The sequence below is a fragment of the Amorphotheca resinae genome (genome assembly GCF_003019875.1).
Source record: "Amorphotheca resinae ATCC 22711 unplaced genomic scaffold M430scaffold_4, whole genome shotgun sequence".
NCBI classification, from domain to species: domain Eukaryota; kingdom Fungi; phylum Ascomycota; class Leotiomycetes; order Helotiales; family Amorphothecaceae; genus Amorphotheca; species Amorphotheca resinae.
In genome coordinates, this window is record NW_020194474.1 from 1,218,957 (window position 1) to 1,243,671 (window position 24,715).

The 24,715-nt window shown below is 50.1% G+C and overlaps 7 protein-coding genes across 7 annotated transcripts; 3 read left to right on the top strand and 4 right to left on the bottom strand.

The window, feature by feature from the left end:
- Window positions 1-428: 428 nt before the first annotated feature.
- Window positions 429-1,352, bottom strand: M430DRAFT_99641 (hypothetical protein; the record flags this gene model as incomplete). Its single annotated transcript, XM_024870203.1, has 2 exons — window positions 429-936; window positions 1,030-1,352. 2 exons carry the CDS (start codon window positions 1,350-1,352, stop codon window positions 429-431), a joined length of 831 nt encoding a protein of 276 aa, XP_024722382.1.
- Window positions 1,353-1,864: 512 nt separating this feature from the next.
- On the top strand, window positions 1,865-5,514 carry M430DRAFT_98602 (glycosyltransferase family 4 protein; the record flags this gene model as incomplete). Its single annotated transcript, XM_024870131.1, has 6 exons — window positions 1,865-2,045; window positions 2,097-2,699; window positions 2,752-3,314; window positions 4,011-4,396; window positions 4,451-4,685; window positions 4,738-5,514. The coding sequence occupies 6 exons, from the start codon at window positions 1,865-1,867 to the stop codon at window positions 5,512-5,514; spliced, it is 2,745 nt and encodes a 914-aa protein (XP_024722383.1).
- A 144-nt stretch (window positions 5,515-5,658) lies between these two features.
- Window positions 5,659-9,216, bottom strand: M430DRAFT_34177 (hypothetical protein). Its single transcript, XM_024866505.1, has one exon. It carries the CDS (start codon window positions 9,198-9,200, stop codon window positions 5,760-5,762), a length of 3,441 nt encoding a protein of 1,146 aa, XP_024722384.1. The 5' UTR covers window positions 9,201-9,216; the 3' UTR covers window positions 5,659-5,759.
- A 3,813-nt stretch (window positions 9,217-13,029) lies between these two features.
- Window positions 13,030-13,556, bottom strand: M430DRAFT_17792 (hypothetical protein; the record flags this gene model as incomplete). Its single annotated transcript, XM_024863736.1, has 2 exons — window positions 13,030-13,312; window positions 13,384-13,556. 2 exons carry the CDS (start codon window positions 13,554-13,556, stop codon window positions 13,030-13,032), a joined length of 456 nt encoding a protein of 151 aa, XP_024722385.1.
- Window positions 13,557-13,654: 98 nt separating this feature from the next.
- Window positions 13,655-14,412, bottom strand: M430DRAFT_26741 (hypothetical protein; the record flags this gene model as incomplete). Its single annotated transcript, XM_024865441.1, has 2 exons — window positions 13,655-14,208; window positions 14,268-14,412. 2 exons carry the CDS (start codon window positions 14,410-14,412, stop codon window positions 13,655-13,657), a joined length of 699 nt encoding a protein of 232 aa, XP_024722386.1.
- Window positions 14,413-14,921: 509 nt separating this feature from the next.
- On the top strand, window positions 14,922-18,707 carry M430DRAFT_57582 (hypothetical protein). The gene has a single exon (XM_024868677.1). The coding sequence runs from the start codon at window positions 15,000-15,002 to the stop codon at window positions 18,435-18,437; it is 3,438 nt and encodes a 1,145-aa protein (XP_024722387.1). The 5' UTR covers window positions 14,922-14,999; the 3' UTR covers window positions 18,438-18,707.
- A 1,518-nt stretch (window positions 18,708-20,225) lies between these two features.
- Window positions 20,226-24,011, top strand: M430DRAFT_98300 (hypothetical protein; the record flags this gene model as incomplete). The annotated part of the gene is made up of 2 exons (XM_024870113.1): window positions 20,226-21,934; window positions 22,067-24,011. 2 exons carry the CDS (start codon window positions 20,226-20,228, stop codon window positions 24,009-24,011), a joined length of 3,654 nt encoding a protein of 1,217 aa, XP_024722388.1.
- Window positions 24,012-24,715: the final 704 nt, after the last annotated feature.

A 24,715-nucleotide genomic window follows, 5' to 3' on the forward strand; every position in this document is an offset into this window, starting at 1 on the left:
TAGAGGGGTAGAGCATGCTACATAGAACAGATCAGACGGACAGATCTCTCTTGTATGAAAGACCAATCGAGCGATACCTCCTACCTCTGTGCTTTATCTGCCATACACAATGAGTGATATCGCCCGGAAAATCTTGCATTATCGGAACCCTGTAGTCAACACCTAATCCTGATTATTCGTCTCGCACCCGGTTCTCAAGGGAAGGATCCTACCTGTCATGTAGCGTAGCGGAGACATCTCTCCTTAGATTTAGCAGGTAGTAAGGTAAAGTATCTCTTCTTGTTTTTCTTATTGCCTGCCAACTTGCGGCATAATATGCAGTTTTCTGGATATCTATATAGGTACCTCGCAAGGCGTGGAAATGTTGTCAACCTCAAGTGGGCATACAGCGAGACATTTCCACATATCAAAACAAAGCCACATCACTTCTACAACTTAGCCTTCCCCTTACCACTCTTCTCCCACTCATCAACTCTCCTCCTACCCTCCGTCTCCCTCCTCGCCTCCTCCCTCCCAAACTCCCGATCCCTCCTCTCCCCCTCCTCAAACCCGTCCAAATACCCCAACGTCTCCCTCCACATCTCCGCCCTCAACACGCCATACACACCGCCCCTCGTCTTCTCCGTCAACTTCCTCTCCCTGACAAACCCCAACAGCTCATCCATGCCGCCCAACGCATCCACGAGGCCCGCATCCAGCGCCTCCTTGGCCGTGAATCGTTTCGCCTCCAGCACCAATTTCTGGAACGTCGCCGCGGGCAGCTTCTGCCGGAAGATGGACGCCATGGGCGGTTTGAGGGGCACGCCCAGATCGAGCTCGTTGAGGCAGAGGAACCCGCGCGTCGGGTTGAAGATCCGATAGTCGTGGTACATGGCGAGCATGAGGCCGCCGGCGAATGCGTGCCCGTTTAGTAGCGCGATCGTGGGCATTGGGTATCTGTGATTCGTTTCGTTTCCGAGTTAGTATATCTATGGATAGATAGATAGATAGATAGATAGATGGTGAGGAAAAGGGGGGGAGGGGAGGTACGTGAGCAGACGGCGCCAGAGCGCGAATAGGGTGTTGGGCCAGTAGCCTGGGGTGGAGGTGGCATGTTGGAGATCGAGACCGTTGCTGTAGAACTTGGGGATGCCGGATGTGGTGATGACGACGCCGGGTGGGTGCGAGAACTCGAGGATGTCGAGCGCGAGGAGGAAGGTCTGGCACACGGCTGTTACGAGGCGGTTGTCGGGAGGAGAGGTGAAGGTTAGTAGGTAGATCCCTGGGCTGGGGGTCGTGCAGACTATGCTGCCGGTGCCTGTGGTGGTGGGTGTGGTGGGAATTGGCAGCGTGAAGAGGGTTGAGGTGGCCATGTTGAGGGGAGTGAAGTATGGAGAGAGGGAGAGTAGGAAATCGAGATGCTTGTATGTGGTTGTGGTTGTAGTTGTAGTTGTGGTGTTGTGTAGTGATCACTGATCACTGCTGCTAGTCTGGACCTCGGCACATGGAGACTGGAGCTCTCCAAGATGTCTCTTTTGCATGATGCATGTGGAGATTCGGCTATGGCTGGATCGATCCGTATAGACTAACTTTATAAGCTTATCCTGCGTCGACTCCAACCTCTTCGGTCTCTTGTCATGAACGGGGAATTCTCATTCTCCCGCAAGGCTGGATGAGATGCGTGGTTCAGCCTCCTTCACATGCATCATCGGAGCTATAAATAGATCGGATTACCACACCCCGAAGAAATCTTAGCGCAAGGCTGGCCTTTGCGTCCCCTATCCGAAAGTTCCTTGCATTGCGGAAGCTGTCCTCACGTAAAGCAAATAGATAGATACTTGATATCTGTTGCCAACCTTCCTGTGCTGCCCTGCGGTTCCCAATCATGGCTCAAGCAGACGACAAAAAGACCAAGAATATCGCATTCTTTCATCCCGACCTTGGGATTGGCGGGGCCGAAAGACTGGTCATCGACGCTGCCGTCGGACTGCAAAACCGTGGCCATAAAGTCGTGATCTTCACCAGCCATTGCGACCCCCAACATTGTTTCGACGAAGCCCGAGACGGTATGCTGATTCCCCTCCTCCCGCACAGCTCGGAACTGACTTGACGCCCAGGCACGCTCGATGTCCGCGTCCGCGGCGACTGGCTGTTCCCGGCGTCCTTCCTCTCGCGATTCTCCATCGTCTGCGCCATCCTCCGCCAGCTACACCTCATCCTCTCGCTCTACTTCACATCCGAACTGGCCCGCTTTGGCCCCGATGCGTTCTTCGTCGACCAGCTCAGCGCGGGGGTTCCGCTCCTGCGGCTCCTCTACCCCGCGACGCGCATCCTGTTCTACTGCCACTTCCCGGACCTGCTGCTGGCGCAGGGCCGATCGGCGTGGTGGAAGCGCGCGTACCGGGTGCCATTTGATGCTATCGAGCAGTGGAGCATGAGTTTTGCGGATGCCGTGGCGGTCAATTCCGGGTTTACGAAAGGCGTGGTGGGGCGGGTCTGGCCCGAGCTGGCGAAGCAGAAAGAGCTACAGATCATTTATCCTTGTGTGAGTATTAAGGAGACGAAACCTGAGGACGACAAGGCGGCGGCGCCGTGGGGCGACAAGAAGACGATCTTGAGCATCAATCGCTTTGAGAAGAAGAAGGATATAGGTCTCGCTATTAAAGCCTACGCGGGGCTTGGGAAGCAGGGCAGGGAAGGTGTGAGATTAGTGATTGCCGGTTTGTAGACTCTTGATAGGGAACGAGTACATTTCACTGACTTCTAGTTTAGGTGGCTATGATAACCGCGTGGTAGAGAATGTCGTATATCACAAGGAGCTTATCAGCCTAGCCGAATCACTCGGCCTCAAGTCCGTAACCACGAGAACGATCGTCACAGCGCTCACCATCCCCAAAGATGTTGACGTCCTGTTCCTACTCTCAGTTCCGAACACGTTGAAGGATATGCTGCTCAGCTCCTCTCGGCTGCTCGTCTATACCCCTTCTAACGAGCACTTTGGTATCGTCCCGCTCGAAGCAATGCTGGCTGGACTTCCTGTCCTGGCGGCCAGCACAGGCGGGCCCCTCGAGACGGTTGTGGAGGGAGAAACCGGTTTTCTCTGCCCCCCTGAAGAAGTTGAGAAATGGACGACGGTCATGGACAAAGTATTGCACAAGATGTCAGATGAAGAGGTTCGCAATATGGGCAATGCCGGTCGCGAAAGAGTAAAAGCAGAGTTCTCTAACATCAAGATGGCGGAGAGACTTGACGCCCTCATTGACGGCATGGCCAAGGTCAACAGAAAGAGCACTGCAGAGATCTATGGGTTTTCCTTCCTCGCGATCATAGCCGTCGTCTTCTTCGGGATTGGCCTTTCATAATCCCAAGGAGCTAGTTCAATCCCATCTTCCACTTCACCCCTACTTCACTTCACTTACTATGTACATATAGATTGGTGGAGTTGCATATCTCGGCGTTGCATTGCAGGCGTCTTCATGTGCGGATACTGATAATCAAGAAATAAACTCCTGAACTCAACTTAGAATTAGAGAAAGATTTGCGAGCAAGGTTCTCAAAATGCATCTATTGCTATGTAAGACCTGAATTTGTTTACATGTGTGTGGCCACAGCATGTTCAATCTTTTAGCTTTTTCAATAGAGAGCTTTATCCAAGGACTTCCATATTATATTCCATTTTCTGCGCGGTGGTATTGAAGGATGGTAAGGTAGGTAGGTACTTTTGACAGTTTCAGGAGGGGATTCGGCAGCGTGAGATGAACACATGCATCTTGCATCAACATTCTGCTCCAAAGCCATAGCCTCATAATTCAGATATATATCCTATTCTAAGAAGGTATTATATCCAATATCCATGAATTGACTCATTTTCTGTTTTCAGCTTGGCGTTGATCACGTGACCTCGCCCAACCTAATATAAACTCGGAGAATTCGACTTTTCCGCTCTTTTCATACCAGCTCACTCCTGATCCCTGGTAGTGGCTCATAATCATTCGGTCGGTGCTTATAGGCTCATAATCTGCCCTGCTCAGCATCGCAATAGACGGGTAGCTGCGTCTGGATGGCTCGCAGCTGATCGAGTACATAACGAACACCCATCCCACTGTGCACCACACAGACACGCCGCCATGCTGTTAATAACGCTCCCTCCGCCCGTCAGGATGCGGGCAGCTCGTAGCTTTATCCTCTATGCGATGAGCAGCTCCAGATCCCCGGTTGGGAAGCAAGGGGGCTCCAGATATTTTTCGCAGGTCGTGGGCCAGAAGGACGGAAAATACTCGGCGGTGGTGGTGGGAGCGGGACCAGCTGGTGTAGCAGCCGTGGGGAATTTGCTGGAGCAACAGAAGGCTCCAATCCTATGGGTGGATGATGTGTTCCAGGGAGGACGTCTGAATAAGTACTATCGACTGGTTCCCAGGTGAGTCTTCTCCCTTCCCCCTATCTGGACACGTGATCTGATAGAGCCTCATAGCAACACCAAAGTCAAACGGTTCGTAGACTATGCTGAAGGGATCTCTCCTTTCCGAGACATTATCAAGGAGACTCCGACTCCAAATGCCTACAGCCATCTTAAAGACCTGGATCAGGAGGCCACTTGTCATATTGCGGAAGCTGCAGATCTCTGCATCATGCTTACCAAAGCGCTGGATCAATCGAGAGGGGTCTACAAGCAGCCAGGGCAAGTATCTGCTGCATCGTGGTCCCATGTGAGTCTTCCAATCTTCAACTTATCTCTGACCACTAGCTGACACCAAGCAGTCAAAGAATTGGAGCGTGAAAATCGATTCCCAAGACGAGAAGCTCCCTGGACCCATCACCGTCTCCTCCGACCTCCTCGTCCTCTGCACCGGCTCCAGCCCCACCTCAGGGCCGCTGCCCCCTAGTAAGGCGCTCGAGATCGGGCTAGACCCCGCGCTCAACCCTCCCGTGCTCGCCCAAACCATCCCCTCCTCGGCGCCCACCACCATCGGCGTAATCGGCGCGTCTCACAGCGCCATCCTCGTGCTGCGCAACCTGTACAACCTCGCGCGGACGACGCACCCGCGGCTGCGCATCAAGTGGTTCACGCGGCACCCGCTCCGCTACGCCGAGGAGCGCGACGGCTGGATCTTCCGCGACAACACGGGGCTCAAGGGCGACGTCGCGGTGTGGGCCCGCGCCAACCTCGAGGAGGACCGCTTGCCGACCTCGGACGTCAGCAGGTTCCTGGAGAAGGTGCCGACGACGAGGGAGCGGGAGCTGGACGTCTACAGGGAGCATCTGCCCGCGTGCACCCATGTCATCCAGGCGATTGGGTTCCAGCCGAATGCCCTCCCGGTGCTGGAGAGGGAGGGGCAGAAGCTGAGCGTCAAGTATAATCATAGCACGGGGGCTTTTGAGGATGAGCAGGGGAAGAGGGTTAAGGGGCTTTATGGGGCCGGGATTGCGTGGCCCGAGAGGGTAGTCGATCCCGAGGGGAATACGGAGTTTGCTGTTGGGCTGTTGAAATTCATGAACTATCTGAAGAGGGTCGTACCGGAATGGAGTGCAAACTAAACAGATGTGTTAATGTCTAGATGGTGTAAAGAGGAAAACAGAGGGTCTCAGTCAAATATCGTGAACGGCTGTATAGCGATCATGAATTCAATTCGGCCTCATGCGGTTATTATCTATACTCCAGTGGTCCTCTAGTGTAATATACCTGTACAACAAACAAACTCCTTCCCCGTGTTATGAAACCACCAACGCCAAGACCCAACCCCTATGGAACAGGCATTGCACTCATAAACACATTTCTTCAATCAGGCAAAACTATCCTCGGCTTGCCATAGCTCCTCCAAGCCTGACTTTTCGGGGACCTCAGTTGCGGCGGGTTCCCCCTTTTCCGCAGGTTCCCCCTTCTCCATAGATTTCCCGCTCTCCGCAGGTGTCCCATCCTGCCCGGATTCCATATCCTTCGTGGGTTCCACATTGCCCGGCATATCCTCCTTTTGCTCAGCCTCTGCAGCTGTTTCAGGCAGATCGACATGCACGATGCCAGCTTTAACCAAAGACTCGCAGACCTTATCCTTGGCCACAACGATAGATCTGTTGATACTCAACCCATCCAACGTTTTAAGACCCCCAGAACGACCGAGAACCATCATTTCATAAAGCCTCCTCATCATCCTCGTCTCCATATCCAAGCAAGAAGCGTACTTCTTGTCCTTCTCCGCATCCGATTTTCCAAGAGTGAAAGGTTCAATAAATGTATTATCCGTCTCGGCATTATCAGGCTCGACCAAACGTGTTTCGGCTACAGGCGGGTAGAATCCCATTGTGAGTGGATTGCTCCTTAGATCAACCAGTGTCAAGGTCGGTAAATGTGCCAAGATATTCGTGACCATCTTCACTCCAAGTAGTCGATTACCCGCTAAATGGAGTTTCTTCAAACGTACAATACCAACCAGAGGCTTGATGTCCCTCAGAGCGTTAAAGTTCAAATTTAATACTCGTGTATTCGGAAACATCTGTCCAAAGTCGATAGGCAGTGATTCTAGACCGCAATTGGCAAGTTCGAGGTATTGTAGATTCAGGAAGTCTACCGAGGGGTCGAATGTGTTGAGGAGATTGCCTGAGAGAAACAGCTTGCGGACCTCGAAAGCTTCTGAAAGGAATGATTGGTCAATGACAGCACCTTCTTGTTGCTCACGCATGGAGAGGCTGTCGAGGTGTTTTGTTCTGAGAAGACCGGTGACTCTTCCAAGACGATTACGATCAAGATAGAGGAGTCGTAGGTTTGGGCATTGACTAACATCGATGCGTTCCAGGTTGTTTCCACTCAGCTTGAGATACCTCAACGCTAGCAGTTTCTCGGAGCTATCGATCTCAAATGTGGAGAGATTGTTGCGCTCCAGGCTAAGGCTCGACAAGGCGGGTAACAAATGTATATTCTTGACATCGCATATGCGATTGTCATTGAGGTCCAGATCTGACAACCGCTTGAGTTTCGTGCCCTCAAAATCGATTGACTTGATCATATTTCCTCGTAGCCGGAGGCTAAGCAGCCCATCTAGATTTTCAATGCCATCTAGAGATTTTATTTTGTTGTTGTCGGCTTTCAAACCCCTCAAATGGACCAGGTACTTGAATGCAGACAAACTTTCAATTTCGTTGTTCGAAATGTTGATATACTGCAGATTGCTCAGGTGGCTCCATGCAGTAAGATCCGAAAGATAATTGTGAGTGATTCGAAGGTGTCGGAGAGTTCGTGGAGCACCATTGAGCTGGCTTATTTGATTGTCTGATACATCGAGTTCCTCAAGGCGCTCACAGAACTCATCTAACTTATGGAGACTGGTGAGACTTTTGCCCTTCAAATCCATTTGCTTGATATCCCCCCAATATGGCTCGTATGGCTCGACTTCTGCAATTCTTGTTACGAGGTCTTTTATTGAGAGAGACAGAGTCTTTTGTGTGCCATTACCAAGCGCATAGCCTTGACCTCTGTCAATATAGCTAACCTCCAAACCGAATGATTCGTCTGCTCTGTTCACAGTGAAATCAGATAATGGTGTCAGTTCGAGTGTCCCAATCTCGTGATACGGCCGTGGGGTGTTTAGAACCATGCAGGAGGCTCTTCTCGGCGGAACTGGGGTTGCCACCAGAATGCTTATACTTCCCCGGCGTTGCTCATCATCATCTTCATTGAGAGAATCCTCGTCTCGCTCATCAATCGGCGAAACCGGACGAGTTGGAAACCTTTGTCCTCTAAGTGGGATGTGATGAGAAGGATTTTGAAAGGCGCTTCCAATCCTGACCGAAGAGGCCTTATGGGTATCACGTCTCTTTGCTACGATCGCGCCACCATCAACAAGATCCTCGTCCTCATCATTGTCCAATTGTCCTGCATCGCCTGCCTCGCGGTCGAAATCGAGTTCATTGTCGTAGATAGACGGTTGAATAACGGATGCCAGGGGGGATGAGAATGATATTGCAATATTTCGTCGTCGTGGACTTGATGGGTTGATACGATCCTTTTCAACAGAAATCTCTCTTTCAATATTCTCAATGAATTCTTCTCTGATTTCCGTCGTTGTTGACTCCCATCTCTGATGTACTGTTCTGTTTGTTTCCGAAATATGAGCAGCCTCATCTCCCCATGAGGTTAATCTGGTATGCGCCTCTGGGTCGGTAGCCTTTGTGGCAAGACGGGTGAGCCTCGTAAGTTCTGATGAAGGTGCATCTTCTAGGTGCGAATTTTCATTCGTTGGACTTGACATGTCGAGCCTCTCCGGCTTGGCAGCTTTACTCGTGGGAGTTTGGCGACTTCCATCATAATGAATATGCTTCATTTGTTCCTCTTCTTTACGCTTTGCGGCTACAGATTTAAGCCGTTGAAACTCCTGCGTCTCGTCGACTGACAGATCAGGAATATCTCCAAAAGGATCTTCATCATCTGTCTCATCAGAAGGCAAGAAATTTTGTGCTCCATTTTCACCACTGACTGACTTCCCTTTGACCCAAATATTTCGTTCCCGATCAAAGACCATGCCAGCTAGTTGCTCGGGGATCAAATGGGACACTGTATGAGGAGCAATAATTCGACGAGAATCCGATCCTCTTGATGTAGGTATTGAGGGGGATGAGGAAATATTCGACGATGCATTTGATCCATAGGAAGGAAACTCCGTTTCGTGAGGGTCATCGCCGTTGGGAGGAACGGAAGAGGTTGAATGCTTCCGCTTTCGCTGCTGCTCGGGGTTTTGGATGATGCGTATATTCGGCGGATCACTTTCAATAACGTTGCCCTGGTTCAGTAATCGGCCAGAAGATCTTGAAATTGTCTCATCAGCAATTCTGTCAATCTCTCTGGCAGAATTGGCCGCCTCCTTCGCCATCGCAATGGATTTGATCGAAGAAGCTACAACCTCATCCATATCACTTATTTCCGCATATTTGCGTAGGTGGTCGAGGAGCTGGGGATCTTGCTGCTTCATAGGTGGTCTTTGAACAGGACGGCCCTCTCGACTAGGTGGTCTTGAGAAGGGCTCTTGTGTAGACTCTTGGTATGAATCCTCAAACTCGTCGTCTTGTGTGGCATCTCCAGCAAAGGCGTTTCGATCAATCTCAAATTCAGACTCTTCAAGACTTGCTAGTCCACTACGTGGTCTAGTTTTCCCTCGGATGCCTGCCATGATCTTCTTCGCCTCATCAAGAAAATCTTGAGTAGTCACGGAGCCTTTGCGACTATCATTCTGCATTGGCTGGCCTATCCCCAGCGCGGCCGGCAGCTTTCGTGTGTCAGTTGAATCCAGCTCTGCCTGTACCTGTGCAATCTTCTGTTGTTGTAGCAGTGCTACGCGTTGCGTTGAGGCAAGGTCCTCCTCTTGAAAGGGCGCATGTTCAAGTTGTTGACTGCTGTGATGACTGGGCGTTAGGGTCTGAGGTCCAAGGACCTGACGCATGGCGAGGACTTTTGGATCGGCTGCTTGCTGATCATCATCATCCCTCGCATCACTTCTTTTCCTGCCAATGACTAATTGTATTTGTTGATGAGTCTCCCTCAATGAATCCATTTCCGGTTCATCGTTAGCTATCTCCGCAATCTCGGATTCTTGCAACGTGCGCCGACGTTTTGGCGTAGGATCTTTCAAAGGGGACTTTGGGAGACGTTTTCCTTCCGAATTACTATCATATTTTCTGGGGGTTGCCGGCTGCTCTAGCCTTTGAGAAGACCCCTGAACAATCGATGGTTCAAAAGAGGCAGTGTTAGGTCGGGTCATTTTTTGAACACTGACTGTATGTAGTCTAGTGCTTGGAGAGTCGACAGACTTCGCCCTCTGTCGCGTGGGTATATCTTCCCCAAGAGCCAGTGAAGGATCCAATTTAAACTCAAATCTAGTCTGCCTACCTGGGTCGAGCGATGGCAGAGAAATGTTCTCCTTATCCTCATCTTCAGAGTTAGTTCTACTCGTGTCGTGCGAGATCTCCTCGCTGAACTGGAAATCATCCAGGTCACCTTGTCCAAAGCTGTTCATTTTCTTTCGCATATGCTGTTGTGAACGACTCTGCTGTAGTACTTTTTCAGGACTTGATTCCGCCACGAAAGCTTCGTTAAGGCTAGGGTTCATTGTTCCTTGCTCCGAAGTGGGCAGCATCGGCCCATCATCATCAAAGTGTTCCTCAAACTGGCTCAGTCTCCGTAGCAATTTTTGATTCGTAAAGGTATCATAAGCCCCAAAGAGCTTCAGCGGACTACCAGAACTACTTTTGGAATCTTTCTCGTCAGGTTTGGAAGGACTTAGATGGGGCGTGAGTGGAATATGAGGCGAAGTTTGAGCTTCTTGAGAACCCGTGAGTTCACTGGATGTGCGCGTTTCCCTCAGATTGGGATATTGCTTCGGCGTACTGGCCTGCATGGATTCTTCAGGTAACAATACCGATTCATCGATGGCTGGAAGAGAAGAAGGGCTTAACATGCGCTTTCGAAACGACCCTTCTTGAGAATGATCCCCTCTTCGGAGATTAATAAAACGGCCATTATGTGCATAATCATCGGTCTCTACCGTCGTATCTCCTGGAAGGACTTGTGAGGAATCATTGGTGTGTTCGGATTGAGTTTCGGCCTGAAGATTTTCCAGACGCGCTTGTAATTGACTTGCCGAGAGGTCCAATGCAGCATCACCAACTTTCCAATCATCGGTATTATGCCTCGAGATGTATATGGGACTCAATCCTTCATTCCTAGTGTCGCTTTGCGTGCTAACCACACGTGCGGCGCCACCCTTCACACCTTTTTGTTGCGCGGACAAATTAGTATGTTCCCAGGTGGGATCCGAAAAGGATTCCGAATGTTTGCCTTCGTCCTGAGGTGGCGCCATAGTTGGCCGAAAGCTACTGCTTCGGGTGAGATCATTGACTGAGAATTCGCTGCTTTCCTGATCTACCAAGGTATATCTAATGGCACGCGGCTGTTGTCGATTCTGGGTTTGTTGCTGTATCTGCTCTTCCGAAAAATTGTCGATTTCTTTAACCTCTTGCGATTTGTTGTCTGACTTATATGGCGGGGGACTTGATGGCATTGAAATATTACTGTCCTCAGGCCTGTATACTGCAACTCTGGTCGGTGGCGTTCCTTGAGCCGGTGGTGGACGGAAAATGCTTTCGAGACCTATAGGACTGAAAAGATCCCGCTGTTCGCCGTACGCAACATCTCCGTGTAGTAGGCGCCTCTTCCATTCGGGCGTTTCCTGCGCCCCTTTATTCGGAGATAACTTGACTGACATATTGTGATGTATCGTGCTATGCTGCATCGTTTGTGTAGTTGAAGTGGAGACCATTCGTGATGTACGTCGTCCTGATGCGTTGTTTGGTATCTCGTCGCGAAGCTTTGAGGGCCGTCCATGAGCCCGCTGTGATGGGATATTGTTATCGCTGGGGCTCCTTTCATTCAGAACATTATTATTGCCGTCATGTGCAGCGGTCCAGGATTTCTTTTGGGGGTTGTATTTAGGTATGCGACTCGGTGTTGCGCCAGCATAGGAAGAGTCGTACGCGCTATTCGATACTGAGCGCAATGATGGTGCCGGAGAGCCAGATGATCTCGGCTGTGAGACCCAGTCTTCAGACAATGAATTCAGCCAGGCCTGCTCCATGGTGGTGTTGTTATGGATATTGAGGAGGGGTGGGGACAGAGGGCGTTGTTGTTGTCGACCGCTCTTCGCGAATATAGTTGTTGTGGTGAGTGCTGATGTCTGGACGCGTTGGTTGTGTCTGCCGTCCTGCAGAGCGGCGCTTGAAACTCTGGGGTTCCCAGAAGAATGCTTTCAAATATATGTTGTTAACATATCTGAAGGTCTCTTGATGCGCGCTGATCTATTCCTTCAACGAGATGTTGGATCGCGTTCATGATATCAGAGTTCGTGGCTTAGGAAGTTGTCCCAGCAACAAAAGAGCCTCATCCCCTTGTTGATCTCACGGGCCACCCTACGGAAAAACAGAGCGAGCTAACCAAAGCCCACCTCCCCACCCTCCCCCCAAAATATCAGTTATTCATTGTATTATTGGGTGAGGGGGGCCAAATCCTATTTTTGGTGTATTTATTACCTGCCTAATAGCATCAAAAATCAATAGTTATACCACTACCCGCAACAACCCAGGTATGTTGTCAAAGTACGATTTGTGAAGTCCAAGTACTATGTATTCGCCCTCCCTCACACAATACAGTGATTAACTAACATTCGGTGAGTTAGGTATTATCGAACGGTCATATCTTTCAACCATTCTGATTCTAATAAAGTACTCTGTAAAGCCTTTGGGCCATAAAGGGCCAAGCAATTCTTCACGAACCTATGATTCCCATCACTAGAGTCCTTACAAACCGAAGGACACATATATTAACAGCGATCGATCAGGAAGTCCCAGGGTTGTTATTAGCCCTAAAAGACAGACATCTTTAACGAAGATCCTCAATAGTAATTCGATAGGCCAGAACCATGTATTCTGTCCTAACCACCTATCCTGTCCCTCATTTGAACCCAGGGCGTATTCGAGGTAGGGGCGCCTACAGAAGTAAGGTAGCACTATCGAAGTGTTGGGTAAGGTAGGTATCGTTCAGACCAAGAGGCCAGGGCCGAACTGTGATATTTTGGTCCTATAGCATAGTGGGCAAGCCTAAACCTACTGCGCATAACAGTAGACTCTATAGCTACTGTAGCGGCCGCTTTAGCTAAGATATATAAAGGGGGTACGGCTTTGAGGCTATACATAAATTCAAAATCAATGAATATGTATTTAGAAATAGCGTCACCCTTTTGTCTATCTATATTATAGAATTAATTGTTTTGAGTTATTTGCCAGTATTGACGCATCTTGTGTTGCTATGCTAATCAATGCTGTAGAGCGAAGTCCAGAAGGTTAAGGTCTAGATAGACCTCTTGGGTCTAACTTATGACTGCCTATGCTGTAACATGTCCATTACAAAGATCCAGTCCAACCTTTCTTAATTCTGTTGCCGAAACACCAATGCCGAAACCACTTCGGAATCCTTCAGTCATAAGAAATCTGAAGAAGCAAACCAAATTCCCAATTTCATTCCAGATTGGGGACCCACAAGACCCCTCGATTGATAGAGTGCGTAGACTGTCCATACCATGCCCAGTCCTGGCTAACCCACCCAGTTTTTGATATATTTCCATCTGCAGGGACACGTTGCAACTCGTGGCCATAATAGACACCCTCAATGTAACCTGTAAAGGGGTTGTCCACGTAGAGTAGGCTACCAACACACATTACCCGAGGGGATTCGATGATTTGTGTAAATTTCACCCCGGTTAGGTTGAAAATGTTTTGAAAGCTCATAACCCGGAGGTCCCTTGATCGAAACAAGGTATTGCTACCATGTAGAGGCTGCCTTCTCACCGTTATCACCCTCGTAGCACGTACGCAGGTAATTCTTGGTGATAGGGTCTTGATTGTCTAAGAGTCCTCTCGAACATGATTCCATCCCGCAATTTTATTAACGCAATATCTGTATCGTGAATTGGTTTCACGACCTCACCAACGATTTTGCCCTCAGGATCTGGGTGGAAAACAGTTTCTTCTCCGAGGAAACCCATGTTCAGCAACGGTCACATAATCATTGCCATCCGTATCTCTAACGAGCACACCAAACTCTGAGCGTGGGGGGGGCAGAACCGCCTCCCAAGAACCGACCCTAGGAGATCATTATGCCAGGCCGTAAGATGTCGTACGTAGCATCATCCCTGATTGTAGTCGTCGGGGGGCCTTTGACGGAAGGCGGCTTCTTGCGGCTGGGGAATTTCTGATTGGTAGATGTATAGGCATGGGGCCTGGCACAGACGACACGGGAGAGAAGAGAAGTCGGCGCCATCAGGGTCACGGTCGATTTCTCGTCAAACCACCGGGTCACAGCTGTGAATGCTTCATCACTGGCATGGCACTGCGCATTGATCTCTTCCAGGACGAATTTGCCAGTCTGGCCCTTGATTCTTCCAAAAGGCGTGGGAAAATCAAATCTGTCGGCAGTGATGTAGAATGGGAGTCCAGCGACAGAGAGGGGCCATGGTTGCGGTGGGAGCTCCGTTACTCTGATAACGAGAAATACTCCGAACAAACCAATCGAGTATTGTGTCGGATAGAGAGAGCTCAATATCTCACTCTCTTCCTCTGTGGGAAAGCGGGCGCGGCCGCCGTCAGCGAGCGTGAAATCGAAGACGATATGCCGAGCTGAGGCATCGACCAGGGGGACTAGAGCAACATTAGCATAGGTTATTTATACATAGGAATATGATTAGGTACTTACCTACCTCTCTTCGGCGTTGGCGATTCTTGAGGTGAAGAAGCCAATACACATCGTTTGGAAGGTGAGAGGTCGATGACGTGACGCTTGACGGCTGAAGCCTTTTGCGGGCTGGGAGTAACCTTACGGCGGGGCAGACTTGTTGCCGCCATAGCTGCGAGGTCAAGGATTTTGCGAGCTTTGAAGATATATTATTGGGGAATTGGGGAAGAGTGGGGAGGTGGAGAATTATTATCATGGGGCTACCTAGGTAGGTACTGAATATTCTGTACCTTACCTTTGTAGATGCTAGTGGCACATTTAGCGAGCAATGCTTCCTTTTAAGGGAATAGTCCTTTAGGGTTGCAGCCCACGTGAGCTGATGGTCACGTGTACACTTGATCTTGTCTAGGTAAGGTACCTTACCTACCTTACCTTTACTACCTACCTTAGGTAGTGACAACCGTATGAAGAGAGATCTCAGTTGTGGTTCAAACACTGATATATAGTTAGTCATAATCAGGCTCTCTGTCCTCAATACGGAGTCCTCAGCAATGATAAGAATTGTTCAAGCGCGGGGTCCGGAAAAGGAAAAACCCGAGTTTCCACTCTACGCCAAAGTGTCACGAGAAAATGCGGCGATGAATCTGCGGCGCGTCGTCACTGGGACGACCAGCCACCCCTGAATCAATCATTCGTTGTAACGACTTGATGCCGTCGATAACTCAGTTGCCAGTAACGTGCCCCAAGGTCCGTCAGAATGGACACTTTCGACAACTCCAACCCCAGCGATCCAGAGGATGAGGAGCCTCTGTACTGCGCCGCTCCGCAGAACCCTGAAGACATCATTTGGGAGGGATCCGACACCGAACAAACCCCGCAAGAGATATACGAGAAACGGCTTCGATATGAGAATTACGCGCGGAGGTATCTACGAGGCCAACTACCAGTATTGCAGTCTGCCAGCCTGCGAGGACCCCTGGACAAAGAATGGGTCAATCCGTGGCGGTACCATCCACGCAAAGATTTCGATTGGTGGCAGCCAGGCTCGGAGGACATGCTATTTACTCGAGAAAATGTGATGAAGAGGGCTGCAGACCATGGATTGGGGCATTTAACGCCGGCTGAAGCTCTGGCTTGGTGCAAGGCTGATGCGAAAGCTCAGGCTAGGGCGCAAGGAGTTGAGCTCTCAGATGGATCCTCTTCGAAGAGCACAGGTTCCCGATCATCTCGCTCAGATCTAATTTACTCCCAGGCTTCCTGTGGACAACCTTCGGCGACTGTAGTACCACAAAGTCAGTGTGATAGGGAGCTCAGAAGCGAGCCTTCGGGTTATAGAAGGAGTTCCAAAAGGCCGGCAGATTCACAATGGTTAAAAGGATCATACATCTCAAAACGTGCTCGGTGGGGTGCCCCAGCGGCATCTTCACCTACCCCCATGCCCAAGATCCAAGCTGAAAGAGACCGACGACGACATCGTGGGTCCACAGGACCAGCAACATCAAGCACTGCTCAACTTCATAAGGACCCCCAACCGAAAACCTCCTTGTCACATGGATCGCAATACATGGGATTTGATGGGAGCACAGAGACACTGAGGCTAGAGCAGCGAGAGCGAGATTTGGACGAATTTAACGAAAATTCTGGAGAAACGACTTTTGTCTCAACAATCGATAGTCCCTGTGGCTCCAAATCCACACAATCTACTCCGTCGGATATTGCAGATCTATCGGATCATGGCCTTGAGCCTGATGACACTAATGTAGCGTTGCCAATCAAGAGGTGGCATTTGACAACACCAGCCCCAGTTCTCCGCGGTCAAAAGTCGAACACAACTTCCACCGGGTTGGGTTCATTTGAACTGCCAAATCTTCCTCGCAGTCCGGAAAATCATGTTAGTTACAGCATTAAGCCATTAGAAGATGATAGTTTCATCACCGATGTAGCTCCATCTTCCAGAAACTTAGAGAAGTTCGAATACCGGAAAAGGCGAAAGAGGTCGAAGCCCCCCCGGTCTCCTGGTCCCGGTCAAGATTTTGAAGGTCAGAGCGAGATCACTTCAAGATCATCAACGAAGGCAGTGATCTCTAAAGGAAATGGGAAATCTTCGAACCTGCGACTGTCAAATGCTCCGCCAACATCGTTGCCAAATTCAACGATAACTGAAATCAATAAGGAGCATTCGATGTCGAACACTTCTGTTGCAAGTGATGCCGAGAAGAAAGTATGTCCGAGAAGCTGTAAGTCAGACACTAGTTGGGACATACGGGATGACATCGGTCAGCCCTTGCACGAAAGTCTTGCAACAGATGCAGTTTCTTCGAACAATCTACAGCTCTTTGAGTCTAGGCCTAGTTCGACTAAAAAGACACTTACCAAGGATGAAAAGTCAACTGCAGAGAAGAGGAGAGATATTCGGTTACTGGCAAGTAGTCAATTATCTGCAGGGCGAAGCGAATACACGCAGGCTACGGATCAAACTCGAGACACACATCCTCCTAAGTCAGAGGTTGAACTCTCCCTAAATAGTAGCCAACATTTGCAACCACCGACCGACCCGAGAAATATACTGCAGATCCACGACCCTGCAGAACCAAAGAAATTAGGGGAATTCGGACTTGACCGAAGTCTTGCCCCAAATTCAAGCCCGGGGGACGATAGTACCCAGTCACATAATTCAACGCACATTGGCTCACCGACAAATGCACAGATTTCAGTATCTACAGAACCTGGTAGAGATCATTTAACATTCGAGACCAATCATGCGACAAGAGATACAGACTCAACAAAGACGTGTACGCATGATGGGACACAGTCCGAGGAGGCGATTACTGTGGACGGCGCATATTTAGCGGACGGGAAGCTTCAAGATCAAACAAGGCACCAAGCTGACAGTATCATCAACAAAGTAAATTTGCCCGAAGAAACCGTCGAAACCCGGGCCAGGGTTGAGATAGCGATTTTGACGGATGCTACTGAGTCACCCCATGGAGAGGCGAAGAATGAAACACAAGTACTTCAGAAAGCAGTATCACGGGATCGCACGACCAGCTCTCAGAACAGCAGTGGCAGTGATCGAAGCCGCAGAAGTCATTCTTCTGGAAGACTTTCCAGTGCAACGTATGTGGTAAGGGGAAAAGACAATGCAGCCGAACCTCATGACCTTGGAAATCGAACGCCGGGTGGCTTGGATGGGGATCAGATGGAAGAAAAGGATAGCTGGCAGCGTGGCTTACAGAGTCCATGGACGGCTGAGACTATGGAACCCATTACAGCAGTGGATTCGCGTAAGGACTACGAGGATGAGGCTGCTAGCAACAAGAACAGAGAACTGTCGCCAAAGCAACGCACGATTCGAGAAGGTTCAGACTGGCAGCGTATTGAACGTCCTGTGACTCCGGAAAATGATGGAATTACCCCTTTTAAAGTGTTTATGACTCCGACTCCACCACCCGAGCCGACTACAAATCGTTCAGCTCGGGATGGTTTTCCAAGCACACAAATCCTCGTCGAAGCTATGACTAGCAATCCATGGGCAAGCAATCCGAACAATCTGGCTTCAAAGAGATCTAAGAAACGTGTTTCTTTTGGGGTGCTACCTTCAGAAGATAAGGGGGATTCGCAGCCGGAGGAGAAAGGCTTCTTGAAGGAAAAGCCACTGTCACCACCACCACCAGCTGTAGATCTACTAGGTGGAGATGATGCTTTCGATGACGGTACGACTACAGTCGGAAACAAATTCGCAAAGCATTTTGCCGCTGCTGGAGATGCCAGCCGGATACGTTCCCATAATGGTCTTTCTCCATCCCTGAAGAGCAGTCCGGCAGTGGATGCTATGGCCGAAGCATTTATTGCGGCAGATCGCGAGATCTCAGTGGGACAAGAATGGCGGAAGCTCTCAGGTCACTCACCTTCTCGGCATCTCAGACCCATGAGTGAGGCAATGGCAAACATCAACACGGAAGAATTGTCGCGCATAGGTTCATCCTCCTCCGCGCGTAATGACAGAACCTCATCTAGCAATACCAAGACGGTAGGCTACGACATGGGGAGTGATTTCGGTGATTTCCTTGGCGACGCAGGGGGCTTTCTTGAGGAATGGTCAGTCGAGACGGAGCTCAGGAAGACTACCGAGGGGAAGGATAGCCGTGCGCCTTCAAAGAAGAGAGGTAGTTTTGGGATAAGGAGTAGATGGTAGGCACTTCTGTATGCGACGACAGAAACGCATAGATGTTTATGACGATGCATAGCACTGGCGCTGGGATATTCATTGTACAGGGAACTAGGAGACTGGAATTGGCGTTTGCTTTGTGCATTTACACAGGCCCGGGCACCGGGTTCAGGGAGTTGGTAGTCATTAGATACCCCAGTCATACTCTGTAATCGCTATGTCTGTTCAGAAGTTCAGGGCTGTGTTCTGTACCAGTACCACCGGATTTAACGGGTCTTGATATCTTCAAGAGATAGCAATCGACAAGATTATTTCTCATTCTGGAATTGTACCGTCATATTCATGCCTCGTCAATAATCGCGAGTTGAGATTTGAGACTGTTGAGGGACTTCGGTGCTGGGCATCCCGTCGCCCAATAAGCGGTCGCGACTATGATTTGGCAGAGGCAAGTCGGTCTGGGCATGTGTTCACCTCCATTTCATTTTCAATTCCTCTGTATTCTGGATGAGTGGCCTCTCTCCAGAGTCTCCACCCAGCTCTGTGCACGTCGAAGGTGGTATGGATGGTGCGAAATGTCGAGTCATTGTGACAACGTGGTCGATTGATAGGTTGTTAGGCCATGCTGCCGGGGGCCTTTGAACATGAAAGAGACGCCTTTCTTCAACGGGCGGGGGAGATCAGAAAAGCCGGGGCTATTTGGGGCGGTATAGCGCGTCTACTCGGTCTAGATACAGCTCGCGGCGAGTGGCGGTGGGAGAACAAAGAGACGGTAGATATCGAGATATATCAAGATATATCATCGAGACGAGAAGAACAGGAACAGCCATGTTAAGGCCAGGAGCAACAGGGCGCTGTGATAGGGCGGCCTGGGGATGGAGTAGCTGTAGCCCTATAGATAATTCCTCCGTCCTGGATCCTTTGGTAAATTGCTAAATACCTTATTTTCTTTTCTTATTTTTCACCTTACCCACGTTAGAGCTGTGGCTGTTGCTGTGGCGGTGCAGCGGCGAACAGTATTTCTCGAACGACTCCACGCCGCCTTAATAGTTTCCACCTTACTATCCACACCCACGCCTGCGTCTCGGAAAGCCCATGTTGGTCTTGGTGATCAGAGCCAAAGCAAAAGCACAAGCACAAGCACAAGCAAGAGCCAAAGCAGACGGCACTCAATAATATCTGCCGTCCACTACCCAGGTACTACCCGTACTCATAACCCTCCGCTCCATAGAATCACCCCCAAGAACCAACGTGACCCTTACCTGGCCTTAGCATTCTGACAACAGGGTCCCTCCATCTCCAACTACTCCAACTCGTGCCATCCCATCCCCCATCCCACATCCAATCCCCCCCCCGTTGGCACGTCGTAATCTCATGCCCGTCGAGCTGCCCGTCCCCCGGCCCAGGTCCCGTCAGACAGCCCGCCATTGAGGCCCAACAACTGCGAATCAATCCCCCACATTGCGGTACCACTCGATAGATGTCCGCCTCATGTCAAGCTCCCATTCTGAGCCCGAAAATGCCGCACCCACCGCATTGGTGAGGCCCGAGCCGGCTGAGCAGGGCCCCGAGAACTCTCAGGATGGCGGTCTGGATAAATCTCGACGATGGGCGCCCGCCTCCCGACCCAGCTCTACCTCCTTGTTGACCCAGGCGTTGGCTGCGAGCCAAGAAGCAGAGAGGAGAGCCAGTCGCCCGTCCCCTTCTCCAGAAGCGTTGGCAAGCTCCGCACAGTCATCCTCGCATCCAGCAGAAGAGCAAACCGACAAAGATGGACTGAGTCAGGCGGGATTCTCAGAGCATTTGTCGGCAGCCGAGATGGCAATTCCTACACCAGGCCTTACAGGCGATGCGCGGAGGTCTTTAAATACTGGGATCGTTCCTGCCAGCCTTCATGATAGACACGACAGGCACGTCACGTCACTGCCCGTGAATCACCGCGAACTCTCGAACGGCGCTCGAGCAAGGGGCACATCGTTAGAAAGGACCGAGAAGGAGAAGAGAGTGCAGGATTCTCCGAAAGGCTCCTACTCGACTAACCCTGGGGATACCGCCCTAGCACCCTCTCCTGTTCGACGAAACCCCGCTCCGTCAGAACCAATATCGAACAATCAGCCAACCGAGGGCGTGAGAGCTAAATACAGATCGTGGAGAGATTCTCGTACCAACATGGCTGCCGAGAAAGCCTGGTCGATTTGCGAACAGGGAGACGACGACGGCGAGGGAGGGCGAGTTGAGAAGTCGATCACACAGGCAATGGCGGGGGTCGAGCCCAACAACCGAAGTAGGAAAGCCAGTCACAGTCTAGGCTTCTTCAAGGAGGGTCTTCCAGAAGACAGATCGAAGAAACGGGAACATAAACGCAAAGGCCGCTCTAAAGAAGGGTCCTCCCCTACAAAAGGTTCAGGGGCGCTCGAAAACGGGAAGCAGAGACTGGGCCACGATACTCATACACGAGATTCCATTCAGGATTTTCACAAGCCAGACCTTGCCGCAGACGGAGGAACTCTTCTCCCACCGCTTCTTGAGGAGGAAGACTATTCATCTAAGCCTCTATCAAAGCAAATGAGGTTCGATTCGGCCTCGAACCAGAGTCCTGGACTTGTTGCAGACGATGGTTCTCTCGACCGACCTGGTAATCCTGAGACGGCTCCAAAAGAGCAAATCAGGAGGATGCCGCCTCAGCTGCTTGCCGGGATTCGGAAGCATCATAATCTTACTCCTGGAGCCGCCAAAGGAACTTCATTTTCACGAAGTCTTCCTGTCACTGAATCAGAGAGACCGAAGGACGATAATGATGATGAACAGGAAGTCAAGCCATCATCCTCCGTGCAGAATGAAGAAGAGGGCAATGATGGGGCCGAATTATCCCTCGTCAAAAGTACGGACGATGAAGACGAATCGGGGGAGGAGCAGATTTCTTGTGCTCTTTTCGTGCCCCATCAGACCCCTCATGACTCACCTGAAGGGGAGAATAGTATATTTGAGAGTGTCACAAGTCCACCACTCAATAATCAACGTCGCCTAGATGTCCCAAAACCCCAGCAATGGCTTGAAGAACATGAAGTCCCATCACGTGACCTGTCAAAGAAATATTTGAGCCAGGAAGCTAAACCTCGACGAACGCCATCACCTATTTATCCAAAGCTACCAAGTCCACGTGCTGAGAAAGAAGGTTTCTTTTCTGAACATGAAGATGGCTTGACTTTAGATCAAGAGACCCCAGATGATGGAGGCTATACCACAGCCGGCGAAGAGTCGTATGATGACCATGATATTACACCAACAGGTTCGGTGAAGCAAGGAAATCAGATCCCCAGTGGTTACGATCGACACATCCACGTTCATCAACAAAAGCAGCCGTTGGAAGCAATTGAGCTAATCCCATATCGACATCAAGTCGGAGGCCACACTACCCTGTGGCGATTTTCGAAACGTGCCGTCTGCAAGCAACTGAACAACCGAGAGAATGAATTTTACGAAAAGATTGAACGCTATCATCCACAACTGTTGAAGTTCTTGCCAAGGTGCGTTTGATTCCTTGCTCCCCTTTGTCCCCACAAGTTATGAAGTTGAGTGTTTGTCAAAACCTGACACTCAGGTCATAGCTATATCAACAGTCTTGGATAGTTGCTAATCAACCGGTCACGGTTTTTCAGATACATCGGCGTCCTCAATGTTACCCTTGAGAAGCAAGTACGCCGCAAGTCTGCCAAAAAAGATGGCGGCGATGCAGCTAGTGAACGGCAGGATACTGCTCCTGATGGTGGAGAACTACGGAACCGGGAGATGGCTGACGGTGTATCCACTACCAATGGTAATGCGTCTACTGAAAGCCAACCTGAGCAACCGCGGATAGTCAGCCAGTCTATGCAGCACTCGTCTTCCATACCTATTCCAACCGTCACCTTTGCGGATAATAGGCATATCATTCCGAAGAGCTTCTTGCAGCCTCATCCCCATCTGGCAGATCCACAGCGTCGCACGAAAAGCGACGGAGCCGCAACAAGAAGTGCACCAGTGGGCCTCGACCAGACAAAGCCACTGCCTGTTCAAGATGGCGACTCGGCATTTCGACCGACTCTGTCAGATAAGCATGCAAACAGTTGGGGTGCGACCATGATCAATAAGAAGCTACGAAACCAGGTTTTTGGTGAAGCGTTCTTACAGCAGCCGATACCAATCCATCGCCACAAGAGACCTGCATCTCAAAATCGGTCTTTGCCAACTCGCAATGGCGGTTCAGGCCTACGAACAGCAAGCTCTGAATCAAGTCTCAAAGCTGCACAGCAAAGTCAAAATTCATCTTCACAACCAGCTGAGGAATCGATCCGTAGAAAAGCTATAAAAACAGCTGCCGAACGGAGAAATTGCCTGGCCCCGCTAACAAGTACCAACCCCGCTGACCCTATCCTGGACGAATCCGGTGTAAACGACGATGAAGGCGACATGGAGTTTGGTGGGAAAACGGGAACGAGCGCTCCAGAACCTGAAATTGCACGCTCTCCAAAAGGAAAACGCCAAAGACGTTATTCCAGTGGCGGTCTGCGCCGGAAGCCCGCTGAAGTAGCTCAGGATCGTGGCAATTTAAAATACTTTGAAGAAGCAGACGATGCAGGTTATAAAGGTGACGCGGAGGAGGAAGTCTTTCCTATGGATCTCGAAGTAACTCCGTCGTCCAAGGCTGCAGAACAAAGCAACGAGCCTCTACCCAAGGCTGCGAGCAATGGAAGGATCGCTTTGAAGTCCGAGGTTCAAGAATCAGACCAGGTGCCGGCTTCTACTCCCGTTAAGCCATCAACCATTCTTGATGTTCCCAGACCTATAAATCCCAAGGAGGCGCAGACTCAGCGCGAATCCCGTGTGGAGTACTTCTTACTTCTCGAGGATTTGACAGCGGGCATGAAACGTCCCTGCATCATGGATCTAAAGATGGGCACACGTCAATATGGGGTAGACGCCAACGAGAAAAAACAAGCATCACAACGTCGAAAGTGTGCTGCTACCACATCACATGGACTTGGCGTCAGAGTTTGTGGATTGCAGGTATGGGATGTCAAAACTCAGAGTTACATCTATAAGGACAAGTATTTCGGGCGCGACCTGAAAGTTGGACGTGAATTCCAGGATGCCCTCACTAGATTCTTGTATGATGGGGTCGATTACTCCAGCGTCTTGCGACACATTCCCACCATATTACGAAAGCTCTCCGAGCTCGAAATTCTAATACGTGGTCTGGTCGGATATCGCTTTTACGCCGCAAGTCTGCTGATGGTCTACGATGGAGAAGTGCAAGGCGATGATGAAAGTGACAGTACAGCCACAGAGAGGGATCTGAGTAAGAAAAATGAGATCGACTTCAAAATGGCAGATTTTGCAAATTCGGTCATAAAGGAGGATTTTCGCCCAGAGAATCGGCCCTGTCCTCCACAGCATCCAGATTTGCCCGACAAAGGATTCTTAAGAGGTCTGAAGAGCCTGAGGAAGTATTTCTTGGCTATCCAACATGAGCTTTATGGCAGAGAGATGGGAAGGGCGTTCAAAAGCGAGGATGATGAAAATATGTTATTACCCCAGGAGGATGAAAGCGGAATTAGCTACTGATACGATTCCTTGCGGGCTGGTCATGAATGTTTCTCTTTTACCCTTGATGGGTTTGTGGTGCCTGGCTTTCTGGCATTATGGATGCATGGCTTTTGTATCATTTGGCGATTTGGCGTACAATTTGGGTTCGCGCATACCCGGCATTGGCACTGGCGTTAGGAATTACTTATGGCGCTTATGTATGTAGATACCTTTGCAATTTCTGCTCCCAAGAGCTGGGCACTAGTTACTTAGCAGTGCTCAAATAAATGAAATTCGCTGTTCTATGGCTTCCTGGGGCTTTCTCAAGAGCAAATGCTTTTTGAACGGGGAAAAGGCGCAGGCGTCAAAGTGCTGCACGTGATACCGTTTATATTTCGCGCTAAATCGGTCGCGTCTTCTCGGTCGACACGACTCTGAACGCTTTCAATGTAGGATCCACGCAAACTCAATTGCATACACACATTTCCGCAGGCTCAATTAAGCTGCAATCAATTTAAAATGCCGGTTGAAGTCATTGATCTTATCTCAAGCCCTGAGCAGCCGAAACCTGTTATCACTAAAGTCAATTCGACAGCGATATCTAGACCAAACCCTCCTACGAAATCCCACACCTACGAGCCCAAGGAGAATTGGTTTACGCTGTCCTCCGAAGATGAGGACAATGCTCTTGATAGGCCAGCTAAACCAGCCCTCGACTCTTATTCAGAATTGACTGAAAGGCC